A 27,599-nucleotide genomic window follows, 5' to 3' on the forward strand; every position below is an offset into this window, starting at 1 on the left:
CACGGTTTTAATTAATGTACAGAAAAAAAATATATAGTAAAATATTTAAACCCGTGGTCCGTGACTCAAATTATTAGTCAGTTAAGATCAAATCCACAAGTCTATTCTAAATTGGTATTAGTGTGTAGGGGGGGACTAGTGCTAACGCCTAACATACATGTTATAAATTATTTACCATAAAATATAAATTATTATAAATATTATACAAATCTAATATATCCAACTAATAATTTTAATATATTACACATTTTATCATAATGTTAATAGGTACTAATAATTAGTACTTACTATGTGTCTATGTATCCATAAACTTAATACTTATTCAATTTTGGTAATTATTCCATACCCATTACCTATATCCTATTTATTATAGACTAAATTTAATAAATTTGATGTAGATCACAAAAATAATATTAAAAACACCAATGCTGGGTCGTATGAATAATTGCTAAATATTTAACCAATCAATAGCTGGTGAGCAAATGTTCTCTTAAATATGATTTAGTGGCCCATCATTGGTCCATAAATTAATACATTTTTCATGCAACCCCGAGTAAAACTAAAACTAGAATCAGTAGAATCTAAGAAAAGAATTAGGTTCTCTAATAATGAAATAAGTATTTGTTAAACAAATTATTTTATAAATGTAGACTAAAAACATATTTAAAAAAAGATTGTTATTAAAATTTAAACATAAAAAATGTAAACAATCAGTCGTTTCTATGGTGATATATCCACTATGACTACAGTTTATACATTACACAACCATAACAATAAACCAACAATTATTGAATGCAATAATATGGTTACAATGTAGATAGTATTGTTATTATTTGGATAGTAATATTAAAATAGCAAAAAAGGAATGAACAACAAATGTGTTAAAAAGTGTCAAATTATATATATTTTTTGGATATAATAAATAAACGTGATATAATTAATTAACTATAATAAGTAATGGATAAAGATCCAATGATTGAACTTACTGAATTTCATAATAATTTATATGGCCCTTTATCAGATTCTAGAGAAAATTTAATTGATGTAAGTTTAAAAGTATTGTATTTGTTTTGGTTTTTTAACTAAATACATGATAATTAACTATTAAGATACCTATTACATTATTATTGTGAATTTTTGATATTACGTAAGTATTTTATTCATGGGAAAACCTTTAAAATTTTGATGTAGAAATTCAATAAATGTTATGAATATAATAATATATACATTATAGTTTATTTAGTTTATTAGATTCTGTTTCTGAAACAATTTTTTTATCAAGTGGATTAATTATTTAGTTTTTTTTTTTTTGATAAAATATTTACTACTTATTTATCTACACTAAATACAGTAAGATACGAATCTTTAAGGACAAAAAAAAATGATACATGGACAAACGGCTTGATTGAAGCGGTATGGATTGACACCACTTTAAGTTTATTTTTTTTTAAGATTTATTTATTTATTTAGGAAAAATAGGAATAATTATCATGAAGGTACTATGGATCATTTACATTTAAGCGGACAAATATATTTGTATTATACAGACAGAAAGCAATAATGTAGAAGCAAAAATTAGTCAATGCTTGTCAACTGTCAATTTTTTTTTTTTTTTAATAATAGACTCAATGGGGTATCTCTTAAGCTATTAGACAAGTCACAAAGTTACAGTGTAACATTGTAATGGTTAGAAATTAGAAATTAGAATAACATACAATGTTTAATTTTAAGTAAATACAATTTTTTTAGGTCTAAACAATTTTAATTAAAGTATAAAAATCATTTATTTTTTAGAAACCACCAGAAATTAAACCCAGAAAAAAAAAATTATTAAGTATAAATGATGTTCAGTCTACAGGATCTAATTCCAGCAGTAGTGAGAGGTACTTATTTATTTTCAATAAGCACTCTTTTTAGTACCTAAGCATCAAAATCATTGCAATATTTTTTTATGAAAATACATATAATTATAACCTATTGGCCATTACAATTTAGATTTATGTATCAAAAATTTAATTTGAAGTAATGACTAACAGCATTATAATTTTTAGCCAATGATTTATTTCTTGAGTACAGTTATAATATTTGATGATTAATAATAGATATTCAAGTTTACAATGTTTGTTACCTACATAATTAATTAAAAAGATGAATTGGGTAATTTGTATACAGGGATGGATCAGAATTGTCATCAATTAGCCATGATTCATCACCATTGTCACAAAGTTGGCAAAAAATTAAAAGTAATTTCTATAATACTGTTACTGTACTTACATTATTTAAGCGGAAATAATATTTGAATTTAGTTTAATTACCAAACAATTTTGAAATAACAGATAACAGTGTATGTACACCGATACCTATACCTCGTCCACGTTCAATATCAAGTAAAAAGTCTGCAAGTACTAATGGATCTAGTGAAAGAAGTATAAGTGTTATTAGTCCGATATCAAATAAGAGTAGTTTACAAAACAGTCGATCTGTAACGCCAGAAAGTGTATCCATTGAATTAAGTGATAGTGAAATCACAGATAGTTCAAGCAGGTAGTGCCATTAAAGTATAGTACACAATAAATCAATAAATACACAACTTATAAACTGAAATTCAAGCATAAAAAATAGAAAATATTTATTAATAAAATGTATTGATTGTAAATAAATACTACATATGCGGATATTCACAGTTTGACGTTTTTAATAATATAATTTCTAATATATATTTTATTAGAGTTAAAATGAAAGAAAATAGAGAAACAAATGACACAGAGCTGTCAGCCGCATTAAATAATGTTGCTACTTTAAACATGTTTAGTGAAGAAACAAGAAGTATTATTTTTTGGCGTTATTTTACAATAATTCTTCTATGGATTTTATAATAATTTTAAAAATAATATTTAGATGAAAATGAAAACATTAAACTAGAAATTTATATTCATCAAACAGATGCATTAAAAGTTGATACAAGAATAAAACATCCAAGTGTTATAATTTCTATAATTGATACAACGACGTGGGAGTATCTAAGAGTAAGCGAAGCAAATGGAACAAATCAGGAAAAAACTTATGTAAATCCAATTTTAACAAAAGAATTTGATTTCAAACATCATAAGTAATTTTTATTTCTTAATATTATAATTTAAATACATTAAAAATAAATTTTATATATATGCCTAGGACAATAATACCAAAATGGGATGAAAAACTTGTTTGTACTGAACAATTTAAACACATCATTACAGAGAATACAGTAATATTATTTGAGATTGTAGATTTTACTGGAAGTATTCGACCTCTAGTAACAACGAATGATTGGCATAGAATAGCTTGGGCATTTATAAGACCAATTGGATCAAATGGAATCACAAATACAGGAAAACAAATAAGACTACAGTTATACAAACCTGGCCCAAAGCCAAAGTCTTTTCACAAAAGTCATCCAATGGTAGGTCTTAGCAAATATGGTATCATTTAGAAGTTATCTTGTAAAATATAACTTAAATAAGAATACATCATCTGTTGTTTGGATATTTAGGTAATGCATTGGTTTATTAAAGGAATACTAAAAAAATATCCAAGCACGCTTTATATTAGTTTGAACAAAGTAACATACTCTGGGGCAACTGATGTGGTATCAGAACACAAACAACAAGAATTAATTTCAATTAACTCTAGTTCACAAAATGGTATAAATTCTGATTCTATCAGTTCAAGTCAAGAAACGTTTCAAGTATAAATTAATTTAAATTTTAAACCTCTACTCATTGATAAATAAATAAATAATATTAATTGTATTTATATAGGAATACTATATTAAGTGGAAACGTTTTCCTGGCCAAAAATGTAAAATACCAAATTCAGAAATTGTGAAGCTTCAACCGAACTTAGAAGGATGTATGCATTTGAAATTTAGTCATGATGGTTTAAGACTAGCAGTTGCTACAGGAAAAAATATAAATATCTATTCAGTACCCGGATATAAATTGCTTAAACAATTAATTGGTCATCAAGGTATGTATTATTATATAATAGCATCTTATATGGATATCTCTACTTAATGTATAAAATATAAATGTAGTATAAGATAGGTACGTCTTGTCAAATCAAAATGTGAAGTTTAAAATTTTTTCATATTGTATTATTATTAGTTTTATCACTTTAGTGAATTTGTTACCTAGGTACTACCTACCCTGTAATTTGTAAGCTGTATTATTTCCACGTAAAAGTTCATGTTGTTTTAACCAAACATATAATTACTGGTATAGATTGTAGGTGTATATAAAATCGAAAATAAAAATGTATATTATAGAAGTTACCTACGTAGGTATACAGTTATGCATACGCAACCTATGGTAATAATATCGAATTTAATGACCTACAAATTACAATTAACTACACAATTAAACATCTATATTATAATGTATGCTGTATGACGCTATTCCTGAAATTGGTTTTAGATTCATCAAATTATATAACGATATTGTTGTTTCATGTTTGGGATTTAATTTAATTGTGTTGAGGCCTTGACGGTATATGGAAACCTGATATTCAACATCAACGGTATATACCATCGTTCACCAGAATACTGTTATACCGATGACTTAATGCGGATAATAGATTAATAATACCTACACATTTTCAATTTTAAGGTATTATATTAAATATGGTATCCCTACCGCTTGCAGTTTGAACGGTATTTGAGTAAATCACCATCGGTATATACCGAAAAAATATCATTTAATCTAAGCAAAAGATTATCTGTAAGACAAATGATTTTTAAATAGGAAATCAAAAAAATTAATACTTTATTAACTTATTTCTAGTTAGGAGAAAAAATATTTTATATTATGATAATTTTGAGTCAGTAACAAACACAATAAAACAATTTTTAAATATAATATATTTCATATTGAAATGTTTATAAAAAATTATAAAAATAAATAAAAAATAATAATATATATAATATATGTTATTTAAGTACTAAACATTGAAGAATAAATTAAAAATGCCTTGAATTTCTTAAGACACTATTTTATTATCGTGTTCATGACAAAAGAATCACACTGTGATGTATATCATCTAATACGATTTACGATCATTTTTTATGTTTTGACATTGACAGGTTTAGTATATACTTTAAGGTGGAGCAATGACAATAATAATTTATTAACAACTTCTTCCGATTATACTGCGTGTGTATGGACACTGCAGAATTACAATCAAACAGACTTCCAAGTATGAATAGTTAAATAAATAGTATTATTATTATTATAAAATAAAGTATGTACTTGAAAAATGATTATTTTTAGATTCTTCCGCATCCGTCATATGTGTATTGTGCTGAATATAATAGTACAGTTATAATAACTGGATGTTACGATAGTATATTGCGACTATGGTCTTCCACCCTTAATAAATGGACATTGTGCCAAGAAATGGAATTCCACAAAGGTTTCATATCAAGTATTGCTTTGTTGGGAACTATAGTACTTTCAGCCGATAGCCATGGGTTTATTATCGAATGGACTCTCGAAAATAGTAGGTAGGTCTAAAGTCATAAACTTATGTAAACATTTAAATCGGTATTAAATATTATCAAATATTAAAATATGCACGCGGTCCATATAATTATGGACATTTTATTACATTAATAAATTACGTATAATTTATTCGGATTCTGTTTTTTTTTTGTGTTTCATCACCTTTTGATTTTATATTTATGCTTCAGAATTTTGTTTCTTGTGTGAAAGTGAAACTAGTTGATACTTTGGGGTGATTTAGTTTAACGTGAAAAAATGTTCAGTCTTTCGCAGGAAAAAACAAGAAGCAAAAAAAAATTTTAAGAAAAAATGGGAATTTTCAATCAAAATTAGTTTTTGATATAATTGATTTTTTTTTTGTGTAACCCAAAAACCGTAAATACTTTAATTTTTCATCAAATGTTTATAAAAACAAATTCCATAGATACATAATAGTGACATTTTTAAAATATTTAAAACCATGACTTTTTTTATAGCTATTTTTAGCCATGAGAAATTTTCTCTTTTTTAAAGTTTTTTTTCAATTATTGTCGATAATATGTCTGTATTATTATATTTTATACACAATACACTATTAAAAATTAATTCAACCAACTACATAACTAGGTAATCGTAAAATAAATTACTTTATAATAGCAACAATATTACCATAAAATATACTTAGGTAGTAATATAGAATAACTGACTGTATTGTGCCTTCGCCCAGAACCATTTTTCGTATACAATTGAATTCAAATTTAACACATCTACACTTAATGACGACACCTAATGTACAGAAGGGCGGTACCCACTTGCAAACTATTTTTTACTTATAGTACCCACCTGCAGGAATGTACAGATGGATGATTATATTATATAAAATGTAAATTACATTAATACATGATGCATATACGTAATTTTAGACTAGAACTAAAGAGAATTATAACAGTACCCGAAATACGACAAGTTATAATAAGTAATATAATTTTACATCCAGCCGGTAAACGGCTTCTAATTCAAACCAGAGATAGTATTTTACGCATGATGGATTTACATACGACGGCAATCATACAGTGGTTTAGGGTATGTATTTAGTATTTACACATTACACATTACACACAACTAGATTCGCATTTGTCATGAGAAATACAAGTGTAAATTTTGATAGGGTGGTGTAAACAACAAAGTACAAACAGGATGTGCATTAAGTCCTTGTGGTAATCTTGTGTTTGGCTGTGGCGAAGACGGACTTGTCAATGTTTGGGAAGCGTATACTGCTAAACAATTGGCATTTTATACGAATCGTCAAGATTTATCAGCAGCCACTAGTAGTGCAGTGGATTATCATCCACATGATCATATGATAGTATTTGGGGTGTATACTCCAAATAAAAATTCGCCCGTTTATGTTGCTCAATATCAAAAGTAAGTTGTCGGCTGTTTTTAAATAATCATAATAAAATCTAAATGTTGTATTATATTACAGAGAAAATGAAACGGACATTGGTTTGAGGTTTTTGATTCCAGTAGAACACAAACAAAAAGTTTTTGGGCATATTAATCACCACACAGCAGAATATGGATATTTAAATAAATTAAAAGCAAAAGAACATGATAATCAACGAATGATGCCATTAGTCAATATCATCAAGAGAATGGACAGTGTTTTAAATTCATTTAAGATAAAAGAATAACAACCAATGTACTCATGAATTGCGGCCATGTCCCGTTTTCCCCAATCTTTAAAATGGCTGTTCCCGTTATTGCCCTTTTCAAACAATTTAAAAAAAGGTTTGATTCCTGTTTTCGTTAATAAAACTGCCTATGGTAAAATGATTATACTTTTATTCCATATTTTTGGAAAAAAAATTGCGTTTTCATGTAGGTACAGTGTACCTGGTCACACTACATATACTCTATAATATGTTAAATGTTGTATTTAGAAAAAATTGATTATTTTTTTAATTACCTACATATATAGCCATATAAGGTATACCTGCGAAGAGTTAACTTTAAATAATTGTACATTTGTACATGGTTCATACGACAACATTTAACATTCAAAATTCAAATAATAATTCATAATTCAAATAAAAAAATAACAAAATATAATATTTTTTTCTGTTTGTTCAACATAGTTTCAATAAAAATTAATAATACCTAATGTCATAATAAAATATATTATAAGTGTGAATATTGTGAAGATTTTATACAACCTATGTTAAATTTAATTTAAAATAAAAACTAATTTAATTTAATTTTTAATTGTTTTACAATATTTTGATCATATTATAATACAAGTACCTGGCAGGCAAATTGGCGAGGACGGGAATCACACCTTTTTTAATATTGATGGAAATAGGGGAACATGGAAACAAACATTTTTAATTTTTACGGAAACAGGTAATTGTCTGAATTACTGGGTAACACCAAATTAATAAAAATATGATTGCCAAAACATTTATTCTTATAGCATGTATTCAATATTTTTTATATTGTTTTTTTCTTGAAATGTTTAACATTAACAGAAAATTGTTTACAAATCAAATGTTTTAATTATTAATATAGCTATTTAGGTACCCACTTTAAGTTTGATCAAAAAAACCCGGTGAAATAACAGAATTGCATATTACCTATATAATATATATATTATATGTTTTAATGCATTTTTGATTTCATGTGATAAGATGAATATTGAATAGGTAATGTGTATTATACCGTATTGGTTATTAACAGAGTTAGGATATTGTATCTCTAAAATTGAGAAAATACTTAAAATTACCGACGTATGTGTGTGTGTCTCAAAAATCTATATTTTTCTTTAAAATATCTAATTTTGTCAAAACACGAACTTCAAATGGACATCTACTATCTATACCCTACCCATACATTTTTATTTATCTGTTATCAACTTTTGGAGCAGTAAAAAATAAAAATGTTTCGATTTTCTACTTCAGAATCTTTTCTGGTAACAAGATGAATCTATATTAGGTACTTTCGAAAAGGGTATTCCTAATGGCTTTAAAAATTGTCGGGAAAAACAAAATACAAATTAAGGAAAAACAGAATTTGTACGCAAAACCAATCTTCGACAAAATCGATTTTGTTTTTTGGTGTAAGTGTGTAACTCTAAAAAAACCGTATATACATACAATTTTTACTGAATGTTTAAACTTCCAATTTTTACACACTTTTCAATTTTCAAAATATTTCGACATAAATACTTCATATTGCAACCAAAACAATTTTTTTATAGACATTTTGAGTTCAGATGGACGAAGTTAGATGTTTAAATATAGCTATTGCCTATTTTAATTATTTTGTTGTAATTTAATAATATTTGGGCGTACTGGAGACTTTTAAAGTGTTCTATTATATATCATACACACAATGACAAAAAAATTCAATTTGCTAAATAATTCCTAATAGTAAAATTAATTACTTCAATCACAATAATAATATAATATCATAAAATATACTTGGTAATATTGTGGGCTGATAAGACGTCTTCGCTCAGAATCGTTTTTTGTAAAGGTACAATGATTTTATATATCATATTGAATTAAAATTGAACAGTGTCACCTCTTATTTACAATACAGCGTCACCCACTTTCCCGCTTTTTTGGATTATAAACTCATACTTATCTCGGTTGTTTATGATGTTATAAATATTTCCAAGCGAAATAAAATTATGTTCCATCCACAACTCACAGCAATCCAAAAATATTGAAAAACTCTAAACAAATGTAGTTTGATCACGCTCAGAAACGTTTTATTTTGTACACGAGACAATTCATTATTATTTTTATACATTTAATAGATGAGCCAAATAACTGTCACACGGTGTTCTAATTTGATTTCGCGTGATCATGAAGCTTTTCACAAACACTTAAGTTCGATAACTTTACCAATGCCCTATATACATTACGGATATTAAATATATATAGACATGTTATTATTTTTTTAATAGTTATGTTAATTTCTTAATTGCGTGTTGTATACCTACACTGACGTCAAAAATAATTCTTCATTACATGTGTCATATTTTCTACAAGTTCTTGGGATTATTTTTGTGAAAATTTACATTTCAACGATCACCGCTGCAGTGATCTGAGGCCAGTATTTTATATCTGATGTGCATTAACTTGTTTCACAAGTAGCAAGAAGAATAAATTTAATAATACGCTGTTACCTGTTGTGCCCTCTTAGGTCTGTAAGTAGTGGTATTAAAATGGATAAGCATGCGTCATTTACATTCCAGACAATATTTTTCTTCATTTACCATTTTAAATAATAATAATACCTATTTAGTTATTAATTACAGAAAACAAACATAATACTGCATTAAAGTGTATTAATATAGCTATTTATATTGACAAATCATTTTATATTCAAATCAAATTTTTCTGAAAACAAATATTGTGTATGTTATGTCTTACGATGATTAATATTCAAGGTTTTTCCAAAAATTAGATAATTCATTTCCTATATTATAACAGGCCTTAATGCACGCTATCCTCGTGTATGAAGAGGTGGTAGGGCATCCAGTATATAATTGAATATCCTCACATAAATGTATGAAAAAGTTTAAGGGGGGAAACCAGAATGGATTTCTGTTCATTTTGTTTATTCGCTATCAATGTATTGCACTTGGTCGTTAGTCTCGTTGTATAAGTCAGCAAACTAGTGGTGTAAAAGTGAAGTACATTAATTAATATTATACTACACACACATAATTATCATATAATTATATATCTTATCAATTTATCATTGTTCTTGTACGAGTAACGAAAATAATAATATGCGTCGTATACATATCTGGAGAGCAATCGGTGCTTTGATTGTTGTGAGTTATTGTCAGGCACTTGAGCAAGGTACGTTGTGTGAAGAATAGTTTTTACCTAATTTTGAAATTATTTTATGACTTTAATCGAAAAATGAACTAATAATTTCTAAGATATTTACCAATTTAAATATTTATGTATCATCAAATTTATCACCATATATTAAAATAATTCTGATATTATTGTTGAACACACACACACACATTTTTTTCTTTTATTAACTGTTAGATGCATCAACAAGAAGGTTGTTAGCCAGAGTCACATTTTGCACACACACACATTATATACACCTATTGGTATAATATTATATACCTACCTACCCAAAGGCGATTTGAAAAGTATTTTATATTATTATTGTTCTGCGATTACAGGTAGATAATTAGTTATCTGATACGTATCGACACTCACCCTGGCATTTGTGATATAACATAAAAGTAACAGTTACTTTATTGAAATTAAAATTGTACATATAGCGGTCAGAAAAACCACCGACCCCCAAATATTGTATACCGTATATGTCTAGTACCCACTCGTACCCACTCAAGCAGCCATAGTCAATACGAGGGAGGATTATCACTTGTGTATTATTTACTTAATTGTGTGGCTTTTGCTTTAATAATATCAATAATAAATTAAATCGTCCAGGGATGGTTTTTTTTCATGTACAACGTAAATATATACGATTATATGAACATAAATATAGTTGACCTATAGTAGGGTTTCAAGTTTCAAATTATTGTACAATTATTTAATGTTACATTAAAGTGGTGACTTCAAAATGGAATTAATGATTCTCCTGATTCACTTTTTCGGTGTGATATAAGTTATTCCTGCACAAGCTTCATACCTGTCATATAATATAGCATATAATAAGCGATGATGTAAATAGCTATAATAATCTTGCTAAAAATTTTGTTGTAAATTTAATGTTAACATTTACAATTGGGCTAAGGTTTGTATTTATAAAAAAATGAAGGTAAATATAATCAAAATACATTTACCTAAGTACATTATGAAAAATCAATTATTTAAGTAAAAAATATAACGAGAATGTTTGTTATATCACATTTGGTGAAAAACAGGATCTGTAGTAATTGCAAAAAAATAAAATAAAATAAAATTCACAATTTCCTGTAAGGATACAAAAGCGAATAGAACAGTTGTGAATTTTCGATAAATGATTCACACAGGAAATACGCTTATATATATTTTATCGGTGTTTGTTAGTAAAAAATAATGGTATATCAGCTTAAATTATTTTAACAAGCTTCCAAACATTTATCAATAAATATTTTAACTTACAATAAAATAACTATTAAAACTATAAAAAAATTTTTTTTACCAATTACATTTTTTAAAAACTTTTTAAAATATACATATTCTCTGTTTCTGTTCTAACTGCTTAGAATCAGAGCCGTGCCTATAAGATTTGGCGCCCAGGGCAAAAATAAAAATATTCACCCCGTATTTTATTTATCATTAATCATAACGCATTTAATTCCTATTTAATTAAATTTTTTACTACTTATTTTGAACATTGATTTGACAAAAATCTAAAACTGATTGTAATAGCAATTATTAAACTAAATAGTTAGGTATAATTTATTAATTTATACCGTATTACATAATTAAAAATTAATACAAATCACAAATTATATTATATATACATATTATATTTATAAACGTATCATAAGAGCTTATCATATAGGTACTTAGTTAAATAATTAATTTTCCTGGACCTTATTGAAGCGAAATCTTCAATGACGTCTTCAAAATCTATGTTTTTCGTTATTTCATTCCCAATTGACAATATTCCTGAATTGGTCAATATCTCTTGCAACATGTTACATGGTTGATCGTAAAAACGTCTTAGTTAATTTCAATTTACTAAAAAAGCGTTCCTCGGAAGTGACGGTAACAGGCATGGTAAGAAACAATCTATATATGCAATCATTAAGTTTGGACAAGTTGAATTAAGTTCATATTTTTTAATTGCATTTAAAATATTTAAAGCAGTTTAGTTTAAGTCTGGTAAAATTAGTTTTACTTCGTATTAAAAAATTCGATTTCGTTAATTATTTCCTGGTCAATATCTTCGTTGTATTTGATTTTGAGATAAAGAATACGATAATTTATTATAAAGCCAAATAATACAAGAATAAAACGTTGAGGTTGACCAATTGTTATTACTCGAACATAGTCGGAAATTTGTTCAGAAAAAATTTATAATGGTCTAAAATAATTGTAAAACAATAATCTTTCTTATATATTTTATTTATGTAAAGTTTAAAATATTATAAAAAAAAATTTTACCGCCGCTTTAAACAATGCGTCCGGGACGTTTGCCCACAGCCCTTCCCCCACAAGGCACGGCTCTGCTTAGAATCAAAAAAAAAAAATGAGATACAAAGACATTTTTTTCGCTCACCTTTGTACATTATATAGGACACTATGATATATAGGTATATTATTTTTTTTTTAATTTTAACACAACCGTCAATCACTATCGCATTCAAAAAAATAAATTGCTAAATCTCTGAACAAAAGCTGGTGGTTACATCGGAGGTGCTCCCAAAAATTACTGAACTAATTTATTCTAAAACTACTTACAGGTACAAAGTAAAATATTCGTTCAATAAACCAGTAATACCTGTAGAAGATGTTTGAGAACAACTTTTCATTTCTTAATATACCTATGACTGAAAATGCTTAAATATAAAACACTGCAATTTTTAAGATAGATCAACAAAAAAAATGAAACGTATTGAGAACAATTAATTATCTATGCGTCACCTAGGGTGGTCGGTACGTATTTAGATGTTCATTTGTATTTATTATTAACTGTTAATTTTTATATAAGTTAATTCAAGCAGCTATTAAGTGTCACAATATATACATATATAACAACATAATCATCTTTATGTCTAAATCTATATATACGGATATACCTATACGCATATTTCAATATTATATACCATTAACTGCATTCCAGCGGTTATAATCATTCTAGTTTATAGAACAACAAGTCCATTTATATGCTAATGGCGTTTAATATACAAATTTAATGGATTTCATATTTTTTTTTCCTAAAAACGATTATAATACGAATTTATTAAATTACGTATACAGCACACTTTAAATTTGGATTTAATTTTACCAATATATTATATAGGTAGTATTATATAGGTAAACTATTATAATAAATAATCGCTCTCGAACCATTATCCGAATGTTGCGTCCGATTTTGTGTTAACTTTACTCTGAGATTAATTGAAGGTCACAATGTCACATTGATTGATGCACCGCGAATGGTAGAGCGAATTTTCACTCGTGTCTTATACACGAGTAGGTAACGGCAGGCTTCAGAAGTCCTTTTGGTTACCAATTAATCTGTTCAATTTCGCAAAAAATGCCCTCATAATAATTATGTCCTTAGCCAATATTGAATACCACCAGGCGCCAATAACCATTGCATTGGTTCATTGGTACCAAGACGGCAAGGCCACACTATTCTATCACGTAAATACAATGTATGTAATATTCCTATAGGTAGGTACAGTTTATACTGTTAAATTTGTGATATTAATTATATTGCAGTGTTTTTAATGCCGTTAATTTATACATAAATAATAAATATAATAAAATAATAAATTACAGGAATATTTATTTATAAACCATGGGGCACGGACTAAGATAGAAATATAGAATTCTATCTTAGTGAGTGGTATAATAAATTGTATAAGCATAGTTAAAACCTTTCCGGTTGATTCACAAACTGAAATAATTCTAAAAGTCATATTATCGAATCTGGATTAGACCGTCGTCAGTTGTGCCGTGTAGAAAAGTTGAGTATTTGATACCTGCATAAGTGTTATTATTTATAACTAGTAACCACCTATACAAGTATATGTAGGTACACAAGAGTAGCGATGGTCCTTCCCAGTTAACACTATAATAAAGTGTCTATAAAGTGATCTAACACGATTAATATTAACAATATTATTGGTCAAGTATTGGTTGTATTGAAAATATCAAAACAATTTTGATTTTTAACGATGGGTTTTTATTGATATCAATAATATTTATCGTGTATGGGCCGATATTAAGTCTACTTATATAAAATCTACGTAGAGGCATCGAGTCTAGAATCTAAATAGACGTTTATTAGACGAAAAAAAATTAATTCGATTTTCAATTTTTTTTTCGTAGATTATTTATATACAGATAAAAAACATATTTGTAGTGTATTTAATATACCCAGTCCTGGACTTAATATGTAGTGCAGAGAGGGCACGTCCTCTGCAGGACTCATTATACTGTAAGGACCCTCAGACAAAAACTAAAAATTCTAAATTTCAATTCCATCCTAAATGAAGTAATTATACTGAAAAAATTAAATATTATTTAAGTAGGTATTTTTTTGTCATACAAATAACCTAACCTTTCGATGGTTAAGGTTGATAAGGCATAAGATTTGTCTATAATTGTATATGATATAATTATAGATTATTTAACTATACCCAATGAATAATAAATCATGTGTAATAAATGTACGCACATTTTGAATTTTTGAATGTTAGACTATGTGTGATTGTTATTTATTTATTAAATGTCTTACATTCTTACATTATTTGTAACATATTATATTAAAAAATATTTTAGGAAGTATATTTATGATAAGTTACTTGTATCCTTGTTACTTGTAGACCTCTTTCCGTTTAGAATTTTAAATTATAAATCAACTATAATTGCAAGTCTTAATGTAATAACTTATTAGTTATTAGTTACCTATTATAATATTTAAATTTGTATATTATATATTTATAATATGTACCTACAATTAGAAATTGTATAAAATACGGCTGTCATATACGTGTAGTGTGCGGTAATATAGGGAAATATATACTTGAAATGAAAAATCTCAAAACTTATTTTATTTTGTTGAGATCATACTAAAACATAATATTGATGATAATTGCCAACTATAAACAATATCTGGTTGTCCCAAAAGTTATATACACTTAAGCCCGAAGTTCACCAGATTGATTATATTGAATATGACATACATAAACAACTTTATTTTAGAAAATTAAATTAGCGGACTGCTCATTTCGTGAGTTGTCTCACGATCATAGACCTTATACTAAGGTCTTATACTATAGTCTATCAGCATAAGATATTAAAGTATTTGGCCACGACACAGTTTACGATCAGTCATTAATACTAGTAGGTAGTAGGTACATACTTTTCAAAAATATTACAGTTTTAGTAGGAACATTCTTTAATGAAGTGTTGAAACAATTGCGGATCTAGATTGTTTTTATGGTTAGTGCTATTTTAATATTTTAATTATAATGGCCTTAAACTTTAAAGGTACTTATTACAAACAACTTCGGGGTGAAAACAAATTATACATAATATTTTATGTTAGTACAAAATTGAAAATATAATTAATACGTTTAATTGTCGTACGCGATAAAGGTTATTTAGAATAATTTATAATTTTTAAAATAAGTTCAATATGCTAAACGATAGGTGCTTCAGCTCCAAACAAACCCCTCCCTCTAAATCCACCTCTGAATCTAAAATATTTTAAAAATCTTGTAAAAAAATACATTTAAATACATTTGTAAGAAACAAATATTGTTTTTTGTAAAAGATAATTTTTTATGCTTATCGTGTAATTAGAATTTTTGTACAAATCGATTATCGAATAACATTTAAAAATGAGAAGATTATGGGTTGTCCGCGCGTCAAAATTTTTTAATTTAAGTATAATCACTATATATAACTGTTTATAAAAATATAATAATTCATGAATAATAAATTTATTTCTAAAATTAATTTTGTTTAATTCTTAAGACCAATTTTTTTTTTTTTTTTGAAATTCTAAATGATGATAAACAATTAATTAACGCCATAATTAATTGTTGATACAATTTTCTATTACCCTACATTATACATATGATATATCATAAAGAGAAAATTTATTTATACTTACTTCTTTAAATGCAAACTTATACATATGCGATATACTAATATAGAGATGTGTATAATTTATTATTTACAGAAATTGGAGATGAATGTACAAACAAAAATGGTGTTGTTGGATTTTGTCAATATAGAAGCAAATGTCAAAGAAGTACTGATTTAGGAGCTGTATGTAATTCTAGACAGACAATTATTTGTTGTGCTAAAAATGTTTTAAGAAACAAACATTTTGTTTCTAATAACGATCAAAAAGAGGATCGATCAATACAACCCCCATTAGGTATTAATCCTGATTTCTTTCATGCACCAGTATTACAACCAAATCCAATAACAAATATAAATTTTTTTGACTATCAAAAACATAAGACTCCCAACTTCGTAGCTAATGTTTTACACCAAAGTTCAAATACTATGGAGTTTGTTGAAGATAGACCTTATCAAAACTACGAACAAGATGTAGTTATTAAACCTAACAATAAAAATAAGACTACACCTATTAGAACTACAAATGAATACGGGTTGTATAACACTAATAATAGGCCAAATTCAAACAATGAAAATGTTATGTATGGCAGTGACCAAACTACTAATGCACCTCAAAATTATTACAATTATCCTAATTATGAAACACAGAGGCCTGTAATTCAGCATCAAAATAACAATTATTTCAATCAACCATATTATGAAACATACCCACAAAATCAAAATAATAATAAAAACAAAAATTCTGTGCCCCAAAGACCAAATTATAATCAATATGATAATCAACCACACCAGGTAACATACGAATCAAATCAAAATAATAATCCTAATTATTATACAACCACCAAAAAACCACAGCATATATATAGCTCAGGAAACAACGAAAACAATTCGCCGCTTCCAAACTACAGTCAAATCAATCATAGTGGTTACAATGAAAACAATTCGCCGCTTCCAAACTACAGTCAAATCAACCATGGTGGTTATGAAGAAAACAAGAGGCCAAGTCAAAATACTAACCATAAGACTAGTAGCAGTATATTATTTCCTGATGATTTAACTGATACAACATTGACAACAACCACCAAAAAATATTACGAATATCAAAATAGCCCGAATGAAGATAATAAACGCATCAGTGAAAAAAGTAAAATTAAAATTAACTAGCAAACAGAACGATAAGCATTAAATATTAATTTTTACCACAGAATGCGAAGAATATTCCAAAGCACTCAGAACAACAGTTTCTGTATTACCTCTGTCAATTGACACAGCATCAAAGCCAGTGTCAATAGAAAAATGTGATTCAAAAAGCGTTGGGTTAATTGTTGGTGGAACTAAAGCTGAATTAGGAGAATTCCCACACATGGTATAATGTGGCTGAAACAATACAATTTTAACATATTTACAATGGTATCATTTGTACATAGGTGGCAGTAGGATTTCGAGCAGGGTCTGGAACTTCATGGAATTGTGGTGGTACATTAATTAGTGAACAATTTGTGTTGACAGCTGCTCATTGTACGCATAGTACATTGTAAGTTAATAATTTATTTGGTGTTAAAATCTACAAACTGCTAATCAAATAAATGATACAAATCAATAATCATTATCAATACTGAATTTGTAGAATTATACAACTTAACATTTCCTAAAATATCTGTTTTTACATACCTATTATGTCAAAATATACGTTTAATAATGAATAATGTTTGACAGAGGCACACCAGTACGAGTGAGATTGGGAGATTTGAATTTACAGACCAATAATGATGGAGCTCATCCTGTAGAATATCTGGTGGAAGAAACCATTGTGCATCCTGATTATATTAAAACATCTAAGTATAATGACATTGCTCTATTACGTTTAGATGATAAAGTTAATTTAAATGACCACATTCGGCCAGCTTGTCTTTACAATAATGACTATATCAATTATTCCCAAAAAGTTACTGCTACTGGATGGGGAAGCATTGAATATGGTAATTTAAGACATTCAATACTTAACATGTACCTATATTTTCAGTTTTTTCTTTAAAAAAATATGTAAAATATTAGTTTATTTGATTTAGGCGACCGTTCCAGTGATGATTTATTGAAAGTGGATTTAGATTTAATAAATAATCGTCAGTGTGGTAAATTATATGAAGCAGAAAGCAAAACAAGAACCCTAAATAGAGGTATTATAGATTCTATGTTGTGTGCTGGAGATTTGGCAGGAGGACATGATACTTGTTTGGTTAGTGAAATTATGTATTCAAAAATCATAAACTAATAGAATTTAAATTGAACAAATAAATAATTTAAATTGAATTATTACTTACTATTTAGGGTGATTCTGGCGGACCACTAGTAGTAAAATCAGAGAAAAATGCATGTGTTTTCAATTTAATTGGGATAACATCATTTGGAAAATTGTGTGCAACAGAAAATTCACCAGGTGTATACACTAAAGTTTCAGCATTTTTACCTTGGATAGAACAAATTGTTTGGCCCTAAAACTAAGATAATTTGTGCATTATGATATACCTATTCATATTTAAAAATAGCTTATTTTTATATGTGTGTTTAAGATTTTTGTAAATAATTAAAACTATATTATTTTAATTCATACTTTTAATATGTTAGTCATGTATACATTCAAGTTATACTGAATGAGGATCAATATCTTCGAGAAGAATAAATAAAATAAGTTGGGAAGTGGGTACTGCTTTACTAGGTGTGGTGGCTCAGTGACTGTGTGAGCCACTGTAATGGATGTGTTAAATTTGAATTCAAAGTTCATTGTATCTGAAAAACGATCATGAGCTAAGACCGTTTGTCAGCCTACATTATTAGTGTATTTTATGATATTTTTATTAAAGTAATTTATTTTAATGTTAAAAACTAAATTAAAGCAAATTTAGTTGTTGACTTTGTTAGAATAACAAATCTAGGTATACTCTGTTCAGCAAGAGAATGCGCCGGGTTCCAAATCTGGTTCCCCTACATGTCACCCTACAATAGGTGAGCCGGTTTTATGAGCGTGGTGACACGGAGGGATGCGAAAAACCGGTGAGTTCTCTCGCTGGACAGAGTATAGTTAATATTCCACTCTGCAATATTCTGTCAAATAAACGTTTCAGAGAAGTTTCAAATCAATGTGTAACATAGAGTTCATTGTTACTTTTAGGTTAAACCGATATTTTGTTAATTGATTTGTGAACTGTTGTTGTGTTTGAGTTTGTTAAAGATAGGATAACTTATGTTGAATCTTGTATTACATTGAAAATCTTGCGTATAAAAATAAAATATTTATAAATCTCAGACTCAAAATAATTTGTTTTATTTAGTGATTTTTACACATTTTGATACTTCTGAAGCCTGTAAATAGCTCAGTCAAAATATTTTTAAAAACTTAAGCTAGTTAAGCAAGACATGAAAAAGGTATATCACTTTCTTTATTATTAATAACTCATAAATTAATTTCAATTAAACTTCTATTTGGACACCTCTATTAAATAGATTTTTCTTAAGCAGAAGACACATCATCTTTTGTTGCACTAATATTTTTTACTAAAAATAAAGTAAAACCAAGCTATAGTTGGAAATATAAAGAATATAGAAATATTAATAAAAGCTAAAAAAAATAAAATTAAAAAAAAGAATATAGATTAATCTAAATTCAAAAATTTGTTTTGTTATTGGTTTCAATGTTTAGAAGATTTTTTTTTTGTCCATAAGAGATTTTTATTAAAAAACACATGTTGTATAATTTATAAATTATGGGTTTAACATATATCTTACATAATATGTTAGTACACATGTCTCATAGACGATACACTAGTTTCATATTATGTCTCTTAACAAAGAATTTTAGTCAGGGGAGACTTTGAGACTGTGTCTCCCTTTAAATAAAACCAGCTACTTGTAAATAATAATGTATAGAAATATTTTTATTGAATTGAAAATATATTATATCGTTTTAATTGTTTATTATTATAAATTGAAGGTCGTAAAATCGAAAATCTGTTAATAGTTATCTCAATGGGAATACTATTTTAGTCATTTCTACGACGGTCGCCGGTTCAGCAAAACTGAAGCCCGATACGTAACATGTAATGGCTAGAGTGGTTGGACGGAGGGAGCCGGGGAGAATAAACAACGTATTATAGATGCTATTCAACCTGAGTTCACAAAATTAATTTATGTGCCTCTCCACCATCGATAATTAGTTCTAGATGTTTTAATTGCTGTTTCTTCATTATTTAATGACTATTATACGTTTATCTATCTAATATTTATTGTTTTTGACATTTTTATAAGTAGTTTTTCTTATTTTAAAAATGCAAAAAGACCAAATAATAGAATTTTTACTGACCAGTATGCTTTAACATACGAACAAAAAAATTTATGTATGTTATATAATTTAAATCTCTGAATCTCTCCAGAATATTAACCCATGAGCCGCTACTGATTTTAATGTTTTCCTAACATGTCATATGAGACCATTATTTGTATAATCACTTGGTGTTCAAAAAACATTAAAACAACTTTATTAGACCAAGTTCTGTTTAAAACTATAATTAAATGTGCAGCTAGTTTATTATTGTAGTTAATTAAAAATTCAATACTGCTTTGCACAGACACAGAATGGAGATGAAAGCAAGACAAAGTACCCACTCCTAGATCATGTCAACACTCTTTTATAAATTAGTCATCATATATTATTAATAAGAATATTACATCATCATAAATAAATAATTTTCATAAATATATTGAACACTTACATTACATATTTACTGTTTATAATAATAAAACACTTCAAATATATCATTTTTAGTTGGCCATATGAATCCGTTTCCTATTGGTTTATGAGTTGAAGGAAATACAATATGTCTCCAATTTCTAAAAAAAATAGTCAAATTGTTTATTTTAATTTGAAATTTTTATGGACAAATTATTTTTTGCATCAGATGTAAAATACAAAAGTTATTTATGAGGACATCTTAAAGCCTAACTTTGTCATCAAACTTGAAAATACTTCAATCTCAGTGTGACCGTGTTAAAACATACTTTTTTGTTTTTACAATATTTTAATTTTTTGAAGTTATGTATTTTTTTTAACTGTAATATTTAACATGACTTACATAAAAAATTAAGAAAAACAATAACATTTATGTTCAAATATCCATAATTTTCTTACTTTCAAGTTTTAATAGGTCAGTTTATTCTACTATTAAAGCTAAAAATACAAAATTGGTTTTTCTGAATACAAATGTATTATTTGCCTATTTTGTTTCTTTTAAACTTTTATTAACACATGAGGAGAGTATAGCATCATCTAAACCAGAGCATTTATATAATATAAGTCTATTTATATGTTTTTCGAATTGAAATTCAAACTGTGTTTACACGTGAAATTTACCTTCCACTATGAAGTCCGAGGAAGATAATCCAATTCATTTTCATACCATAATCATAAACATTTACATATTCAAAGTTTATAGCTGACAATCTTTCTGTTTCAAATTTATTTATATGCCCTTCAATGCTTGTTTCGCCATAACTTATTAATAGACCATGCCACGTCGTTAAAATAGCTAATGCAATAAATACTCCTGAAATAATTTGTTGGATAAAGTATAAATAGTAACTCAAGTTGATTAAAAATTACCACATGTTATAAAAGTTATGACCATAATACACCAAAATCTCCATTCTGCAACATGATCAATTTCAAAATTTTGGTTTTCATATTCATCTTGAAATGTTAAGACCCAATCTGTCTGAATTAAATAATAATATTTTTTATCCATACATATATAGTCTAAATATTTACGTTTAACTTACATTTGGTAATGAAGTATTAACTTTAATTGGATGCCCTACTGGATCTTCTTCCTTATAGAATACTTCTGTGAAAACAATGTCAGCTCCAAATGTTATCAAAAATAATGAACCTAATGTCATGTAGACCATGTAGAGAAAAAAGTAACGATGGTTATAAAATCCAACACAGTTGTTTATCCAAGCTTTAATATATACTTAAGAAAAATGTTTCGATAGTATTTCAAGTATATATTGTATACATATTTATTATTTAAAAATCAATAATAAAAATAAAAAGGTGTTGAAAATATATTTTCTGAAATGGTTGAAGATTTGAGGTAATGTAGTTTACATTAGTCTTACCATTGGAAAAAAAATTAATCACCACAGAACATATTATGGTAGACATTAACATTCAAATTACACTTTTAAAATATATTTAACTAATAATGAATAATATGATAGACATCTAACTTAATGGACACTAGATTCAATTTTATAAACTATAGTAAGAATAACTTTTAATATCATAAGGGTATATGTTATATTAATATTATATACAAAGGATACGACAATGGTGATCCATTTTGAGAATGCATTTGTTGCAAATTGAACAATGGTGTGTACGGGGTGGCTTTGGAGAATCACACTTCTTGCAAATTACTACATCATTATAAATCAAACTGTTCTGAAAAAGCACAAGCAATTAATATTTGTATTTATTGGCTGGTTATTTAAAAGAAAAAAAATGGTATACTGAAGTAGGAAATCCAGGTGGTGTAGTGACTCCCATATAATAATGAAATATAACATTTATTAATAACCAATTTCCAAATATTAACAAGAACACTGTTAAAAGTTTATTATTATTCCAATAATATGGTACACCAATCCAGTAAGCTATGGCAACAACAAATGTCGTCAATACAATCACTAAAATAACCATAATCTAAAAAAAATTAATAATTTAAATTAGATAGGTAACATTTAATAAATAAATGTAATTTTTCATAAATATATTAATCATAACTTACTTTTCCAAAAATATTAGTATATTTGTCAACAATTTTAAACAAGGGCTCCAGTAATAAATCACACATATGTTCATAGGTTACATTTTGAGTATACACATAATTATAGAAATAATTTTTGAATTGATACCATGATTTCTTAAATTTTGCTCTGAAAGATGATTGAAATGTAAGAAAATATTATTCTATTAGTTTTACTGTACTAGAATAATTGTTGGTAACAGTATTATGTTTTTCTGTTTAATTTATATAAATTGAAAAGATTGGAATTATAGTTACTTTATCATCCTTAAAATAGACATATTAGCTATTAATCAATGAATATTATGTATTATGATCAAAAAATTACAACAGCTTAAAACTATAAGTTATCATAGTCATCGGACAAGCTCAGTGGATTAATAATTGTAATAAGTTATTTGTAATTTTGTAAATTATTGAAGTTACAACTATTCAAGTCAACTATTCTTTTTCAAATTTTAAATTTTAAATTATCGATTGTTATAATCAGATAACAGCAGATAAATGATAAATTGTTTAGAAAAACATGGATTAAAGAATATGTTTATCTTATCAATCTTAAAACGCGCATTTCAACTTTTAAATAAGAATGTTGATTAAATAAAATATAAAAATATAAAATTGAACTACCTATAATTTATTGAGTTAGAAATTCTTAGTTTTTTCATAAACATTGTGATATTACTATTATTTGTTGTTGTAATAACGGAACGACATTTCGTAAAAAAACATAAAATACATTTAGAAACTGATAAACAACTTTCTAGTACCTATTATTTACTAATAGGTACCTAGTAGTAAAGTGAAAGTAGATATTTCGTTTTGTACCTGTGGATTGTGGCACTGGTGTCTGGTGTGTAGGTGTAAATATCATTATGTAACAGGTATCTGGTGCAAAGTCCATTTTTTAGCTTTTTATTTTAATTTTGTGTTAGTAGCCAAAAACATAATAAAATATACAACTATTCCACACACATGCTATATATTGCAATTGTATTTTGTTACATGCAATTACTCACTCACATTAACTATTTAATGTGAATTTTATTGAAACTTATATCTAACTTCCATATGGCAACAAAAAGCTCACAAAATGCTACTGGATATGTGGTGTTCATATCGTTATTATTTGATTTACTGGCATTTACAATGATATTACCACTTTTCCCATCATTACTAGACTATTATAAACAAAATGACTCTGGTGGATTGTATCACTGGCTGGAACAACATATAAGTGTCTTTCAAAAAATTATTGGTGTACCAGATAAGTTTAATGGAGTTTTATTTGGCGGTAAGTAATACGATTAAATTTAAAAACATAATTTGGAACTAATATAAAATTGAACCATCTAGGTATACTGGGTTCATTGTTTTCATTTTTACAATTTGCTTCATCACCTATTCTCGGTGGGATAAGTGATGTTTATGGGCGTAAACCAGTCATGATTATATGTTTGGTAAGTTCTATGAAATGGTTTTATATTATTTCATTTGCATATTTATGTCTGAAATTATATTTTAGGTAGGCATTTTATCTTCTTACATAATTTGGTCAAAAGCAACAACATTTTCATTATTTGTTTGGTCACGTATTATTGGAGGTCTTAGTAAAGGCAATGTTAGTTTATCAATGGCTATTGTTACAGATGTATATGTACCAGAAAAGCGTGGAAGAGGAATGGTAAATACATTTTTGTCAGTTATTAATACTTAATTTTAATCTATAAAAACAAAAATATTTTAATTGGGTAGTTAGTAAAATATCTCAGCTACAATTATTTCTCATTTAAATATTATTTTTATAATTTTCTTTTCTCATTAAATTTAATAATATTTTTATTAAAATATAATAAAGTATATTTATATATATTACTGTTACGATATTGTAAGAAACTAAAGTGATGCAAAACTGTATGGTGATAGAAATATTGAATTAGTGCTCACTAAATAACTAATTTAACTCTTTTTTTTTTTTTTAAACAATTTAAATTTATAGAATTGTAATTTTATATTGTTCGTGCATTATAAATTGATTACGTATTATTTTTCAAGTAATGTAATGAAAATAATACTATGAAAACTACATGTAAAAATATTTATATTTTTGTTTAATTTTTACTTTTTAGGCAATGATTGGAATAGCATTTTCAGTAGGATTTGTGTTTGGTCCTATGATAGGAGCAGCGTATGCAAAATGGTCTCATGGTCAAGAAGGGGCCTGGTTCGTCCAACCTGCTTTACTTGCAGTTGTTTTAACGATTATTAATATCATTTTTGTAACTTTCACATTTAAAGAATCACTTCCAAAAGTAATAAATTATTATTTTTTATGCATTAATTTTGAATCATTGTTTACAATATTTGTTTATTTTATTTTCTAGAAAAATAGAGCATCTTCAGTTGCTGGAAAATTGTCAGAAGCATTTACATACATTAATGTGGTAGATTTATTCAAATTTAAACTTTTAGATGGTGTTGTTCCATCTGAAGGTAATATTATTTAATTTAGTTGCTGTAATTTATCTTCATTTACAAAAATATGTAATTATTTTGTTTTTTAATTTTTAGATATTAAGAAGTTACGCACATTGGGTACCGTCTATTTTACTTATTTATTTCTATATTCTGGTTTAGAATTTACATTAACGTTTTTGACACATAACAAATTTGGCTATACCTCAATGCAACAAGGTTGGATGTTTTTTGGTATTGGTATTACCATGGCTATTTTACAGGGTGGTTGGGTTCGAAGAATACCTCCAGCACGCACAGCTAAAACTGCCACTTTGGTAAAAGTCTTAATTTAACTATCAGTGTTTAATTATTTAAATAAATGTTATTGAATGTTGTAGGGACTTTTACTCATAGCTCCATCATTCATATGTGTTGGAATGGCTGAATCTCCTCCACTTTTCATTTTTGGTTTATTTCTTTATGCTGTTTGTAAGAAATAAATTAATTTCTTCAATTAATTAAACTAGACTTTTTACTAAAATGTATTTTATTTTTCAGCTACCTCTATTGTTGTTCCGTGTATGACCACATTAGCATCACATTATGGATCTAATGCTCATAAAGGCAAAGCTATGGGTACATTCCGATCATTAGGTGCTTTAGCTCGAGCAGTTGGACCAGTTTTTGCTTCAATGTGTTAGTTTCATAATTTTTAAGAATTCTTTAATATTTGAGTTATATTTAACTGTATTTATTTATTTGTATTTTAGTATATTGGTCTATTGGTCCAAGAATTACATATTGCATTGGAGGCATTTTATTATTGCTACCCTGGATTTTGTTAAAGAAAACATTGAAGGACACTAAAGAAAAAATATGATTAACATTTTTATTATATTATTTTTGAGAACTATCATATTTTAAGTAAAATAATTTGTTTATTTATATATGTTGTGATATGTGTGCAAATCATGGCTGTATTAATTGCTAATGAAAAACTCAATTTTACATTTTTTATATCTAGATAAGAACATCATCATCGAAAACATTTATATCATTAGTTTTATGATTATTAAACAATTATTATTGTACCAAAGACTATTGTGGCATATATAAATAAAAATTGTAGGAAACTTGTTAAATTAAAGCTGTTTAATTTTACTCACCTGGTTTTAATAATCATAATTTTGAACTGAGTAGAAATATTATATCATAAGCATTTAACAAAGTAAATCATTAAAAACTTGAAAATAAAACTTATTTTCTCTCACTTACATTTTACTTCAATACTTAGGACAAAGAGAAAGATCAAGCGTTTTCATAAGAACTCATTTCTTATTTTTGAATAGCATGTCTAGAATATAATCCCTATTGGCACAAATCCAACACCAGTTTCATATAATATAAGTACAATTTAACACATTCAGCAAGGCAATTCTTTGTATCAATTTTCTGAATCAAAATTGTTTATAATTTCAACTTGTTTAATTAAGCTGATATGGAATGAAAATCCAAGACTGTTCTTTCATAGGGTCAGTTTTATTTTCCATCAACAACCATTTTTAATTGATTACTTTTTAGTAATAATGACTGTATTAATAAATTATACTCTTAAGCTCTCAAGGTACTTAGACAAGAAGATGATATGTCAGTGACTTCATTTAGAGAAGTTTAATGAAATATATTATAATGATGTTAATTATGAGTTATGACCATTTAGTAAAAATAAATGATTGATTAATAATTTTAAAGCGGAGATGAAAAATTAAGAATCAATGTTTCACCTGAATTGGAGTTTAAATAATACTTAATTACTAAGAATTTTTTATATCTAATACATGCACACATTTATTTACGTTTTTATTTTGAGGGAGAAAAACAAGTTGGTAAGAAAATGCTTGTTTTATTTTTTAATTTGAATTAAGTACTGAAAGTTTTAGTTGTTG

General features: G+C 26.7%; 4 protein-coding genes across 6 annotated transcripts; 3 read left to right on the forward strand and 1 right to left on the reverse strand.

The window, feature by feature from the left end:
* The first annotated feature begins 294 nt into the window (after positions 1–294).
* LOC111032419 (jouberin-like) lies at positions 295–8,020 on the forward strand. The gene is made up of 14 exons (XM_022312742.1): positions 295–1,044; positions 1,795–1,883; positions 2,173–2,243; positions 2,337–2,544; positions 2,729–2,826; positions 2,899–3,109; positions 3,175–3,442; positions 3,533–3,727; positions 3,801–4,008; positions 5,120–5,232; positions 5,307–5,539; positions 6,440–6,599; positions 6,685–6,941; positions 7,003–8,020. The coding sequence occupies exons 1-14, from the start codon at positions 958–960 to the stop codon at positions 7,208–7,210; spliced, it is 2,406 nt and encodes an 801-aa protein (XP_022168434.1). The 5' UTR covers positions 295–957; the 3' UTR covers positions 7,211–8,020.
* Positions 8,021–10,145: 2,125 nt separating this feature from the next.
* LOC111032191 (serine protease Hayan-like) lies at positions 10,146–19,159 on the forward strand. Of its 2 annotated transcripts, none has more exons than XM_022312441.1 (7): positions 10,146–10,390; positions 16,431–17,480; positions 17,542–17,702; positions 17,764–17,870; positions 18,053–18,343; positions 18,392–18,572; positions 18,665–19,159. In XM_022312441.1, exons 1-7 carry the CDS (start codon positions 10,318–10,320, stop codon positions 18,830–18,832), a joined length of 2,031 nt encoding a protein of 676 aa, XP_022168133.1. In that variant the 5' UTR covers positions 10,146–10,317; the 3' UTR covers positions 18,833–19,159. The 2 variants fall into 2 exon arrangements, with proteins under 2 accessions (XP_022168133.1, XP_022168141.1); XM_022312449.1 differs by having other exon boundaries at positions 10,147–10,390; positions 18,053–18,315; positions 18,406–18,572.
* On the reverse strand, positions 12,796–23,673 carry LOC111032221 (probable palmitoyltransferase ZDHHC16). Of its 2 annotated transcripts, XM_022312492.1 has the most exons (9): positions 23,455–23,673; positions 23,179–23,326; positions 22,902–23,093; positions 22,715–22,832; positions 22,166–22,347; positions 21,990–22,101; positions 21,741–21,933; positions 21,103–21,220; positions 12,796–13,750 (listed from the first exon to the last, which is right to left on the reverse strand). In XM_022312492.1, exons 1-8 carry the CDS (start codon positions 23,475–23,477, stop codon positions 21,112–21,114), a joined length of 1,077 nt encoding a protein of 358 aa, XP_022168184.1. In that variant the 5' UTR covers positions 23,478–23,673; the 3' UTR covers positions 12,796–13,750; positions 21,103–21,111. The 2 variants fall into 2 exon arrangements, with proteins under 2 accessions (XP_022168184.1, XP_022168174.1); XM_022312482.1 differs by lacking the exon at positions 12,796–13,750 and having other exon boundaries at positions 21,070–21,220.
* Positions 23,674–23,807: 134 nt separating this feature from the next.
* Positions 23,808–26,795, forward strand: LOC111032206 (major facilitator superfamily domain-containing protein 10). The gene is made up of 9 exons (XM_022312458.1): positions 23,808–24,490; positions 24,553–24,656; positions 24,722–24,880; positions 25,326–25,508; positions 25,581–25,689; positions 25,768–25,988; positions 26,052–26,142; positions 26,212–26,349; positions 26,424–26,795. The coding sequence occupies exons 1-9, from the start codon at positions 24,268–24,270 to the stop codon at positions 26,531–26,533; spliced, it is 1,338 nt and encodes a 445-aa protein (XP_022168150.1). The 5' UTR covers positions 23,808–24,267; the 3' UTR covers positions 26,534–26,795.
* The last annotated feature ends 804 nt before the right edge of the window (positions 26,796–27,599 follow it).

The sequence above is a fragment of the Myzus persicae genome, unplaced genomic scaffold (assembly GCF_001856785.1).
Source record: "Myzus persicae strain clone G006 unplaced genomic scaffold, MPER_G0061.0, whole genome shotgun sequence".
Lineage (NCBI taxonomy): Eukaryota > Metazoa > Arthropoda > Insecta > Hemiptera > Aphididae > Myzus > Myzus persicae.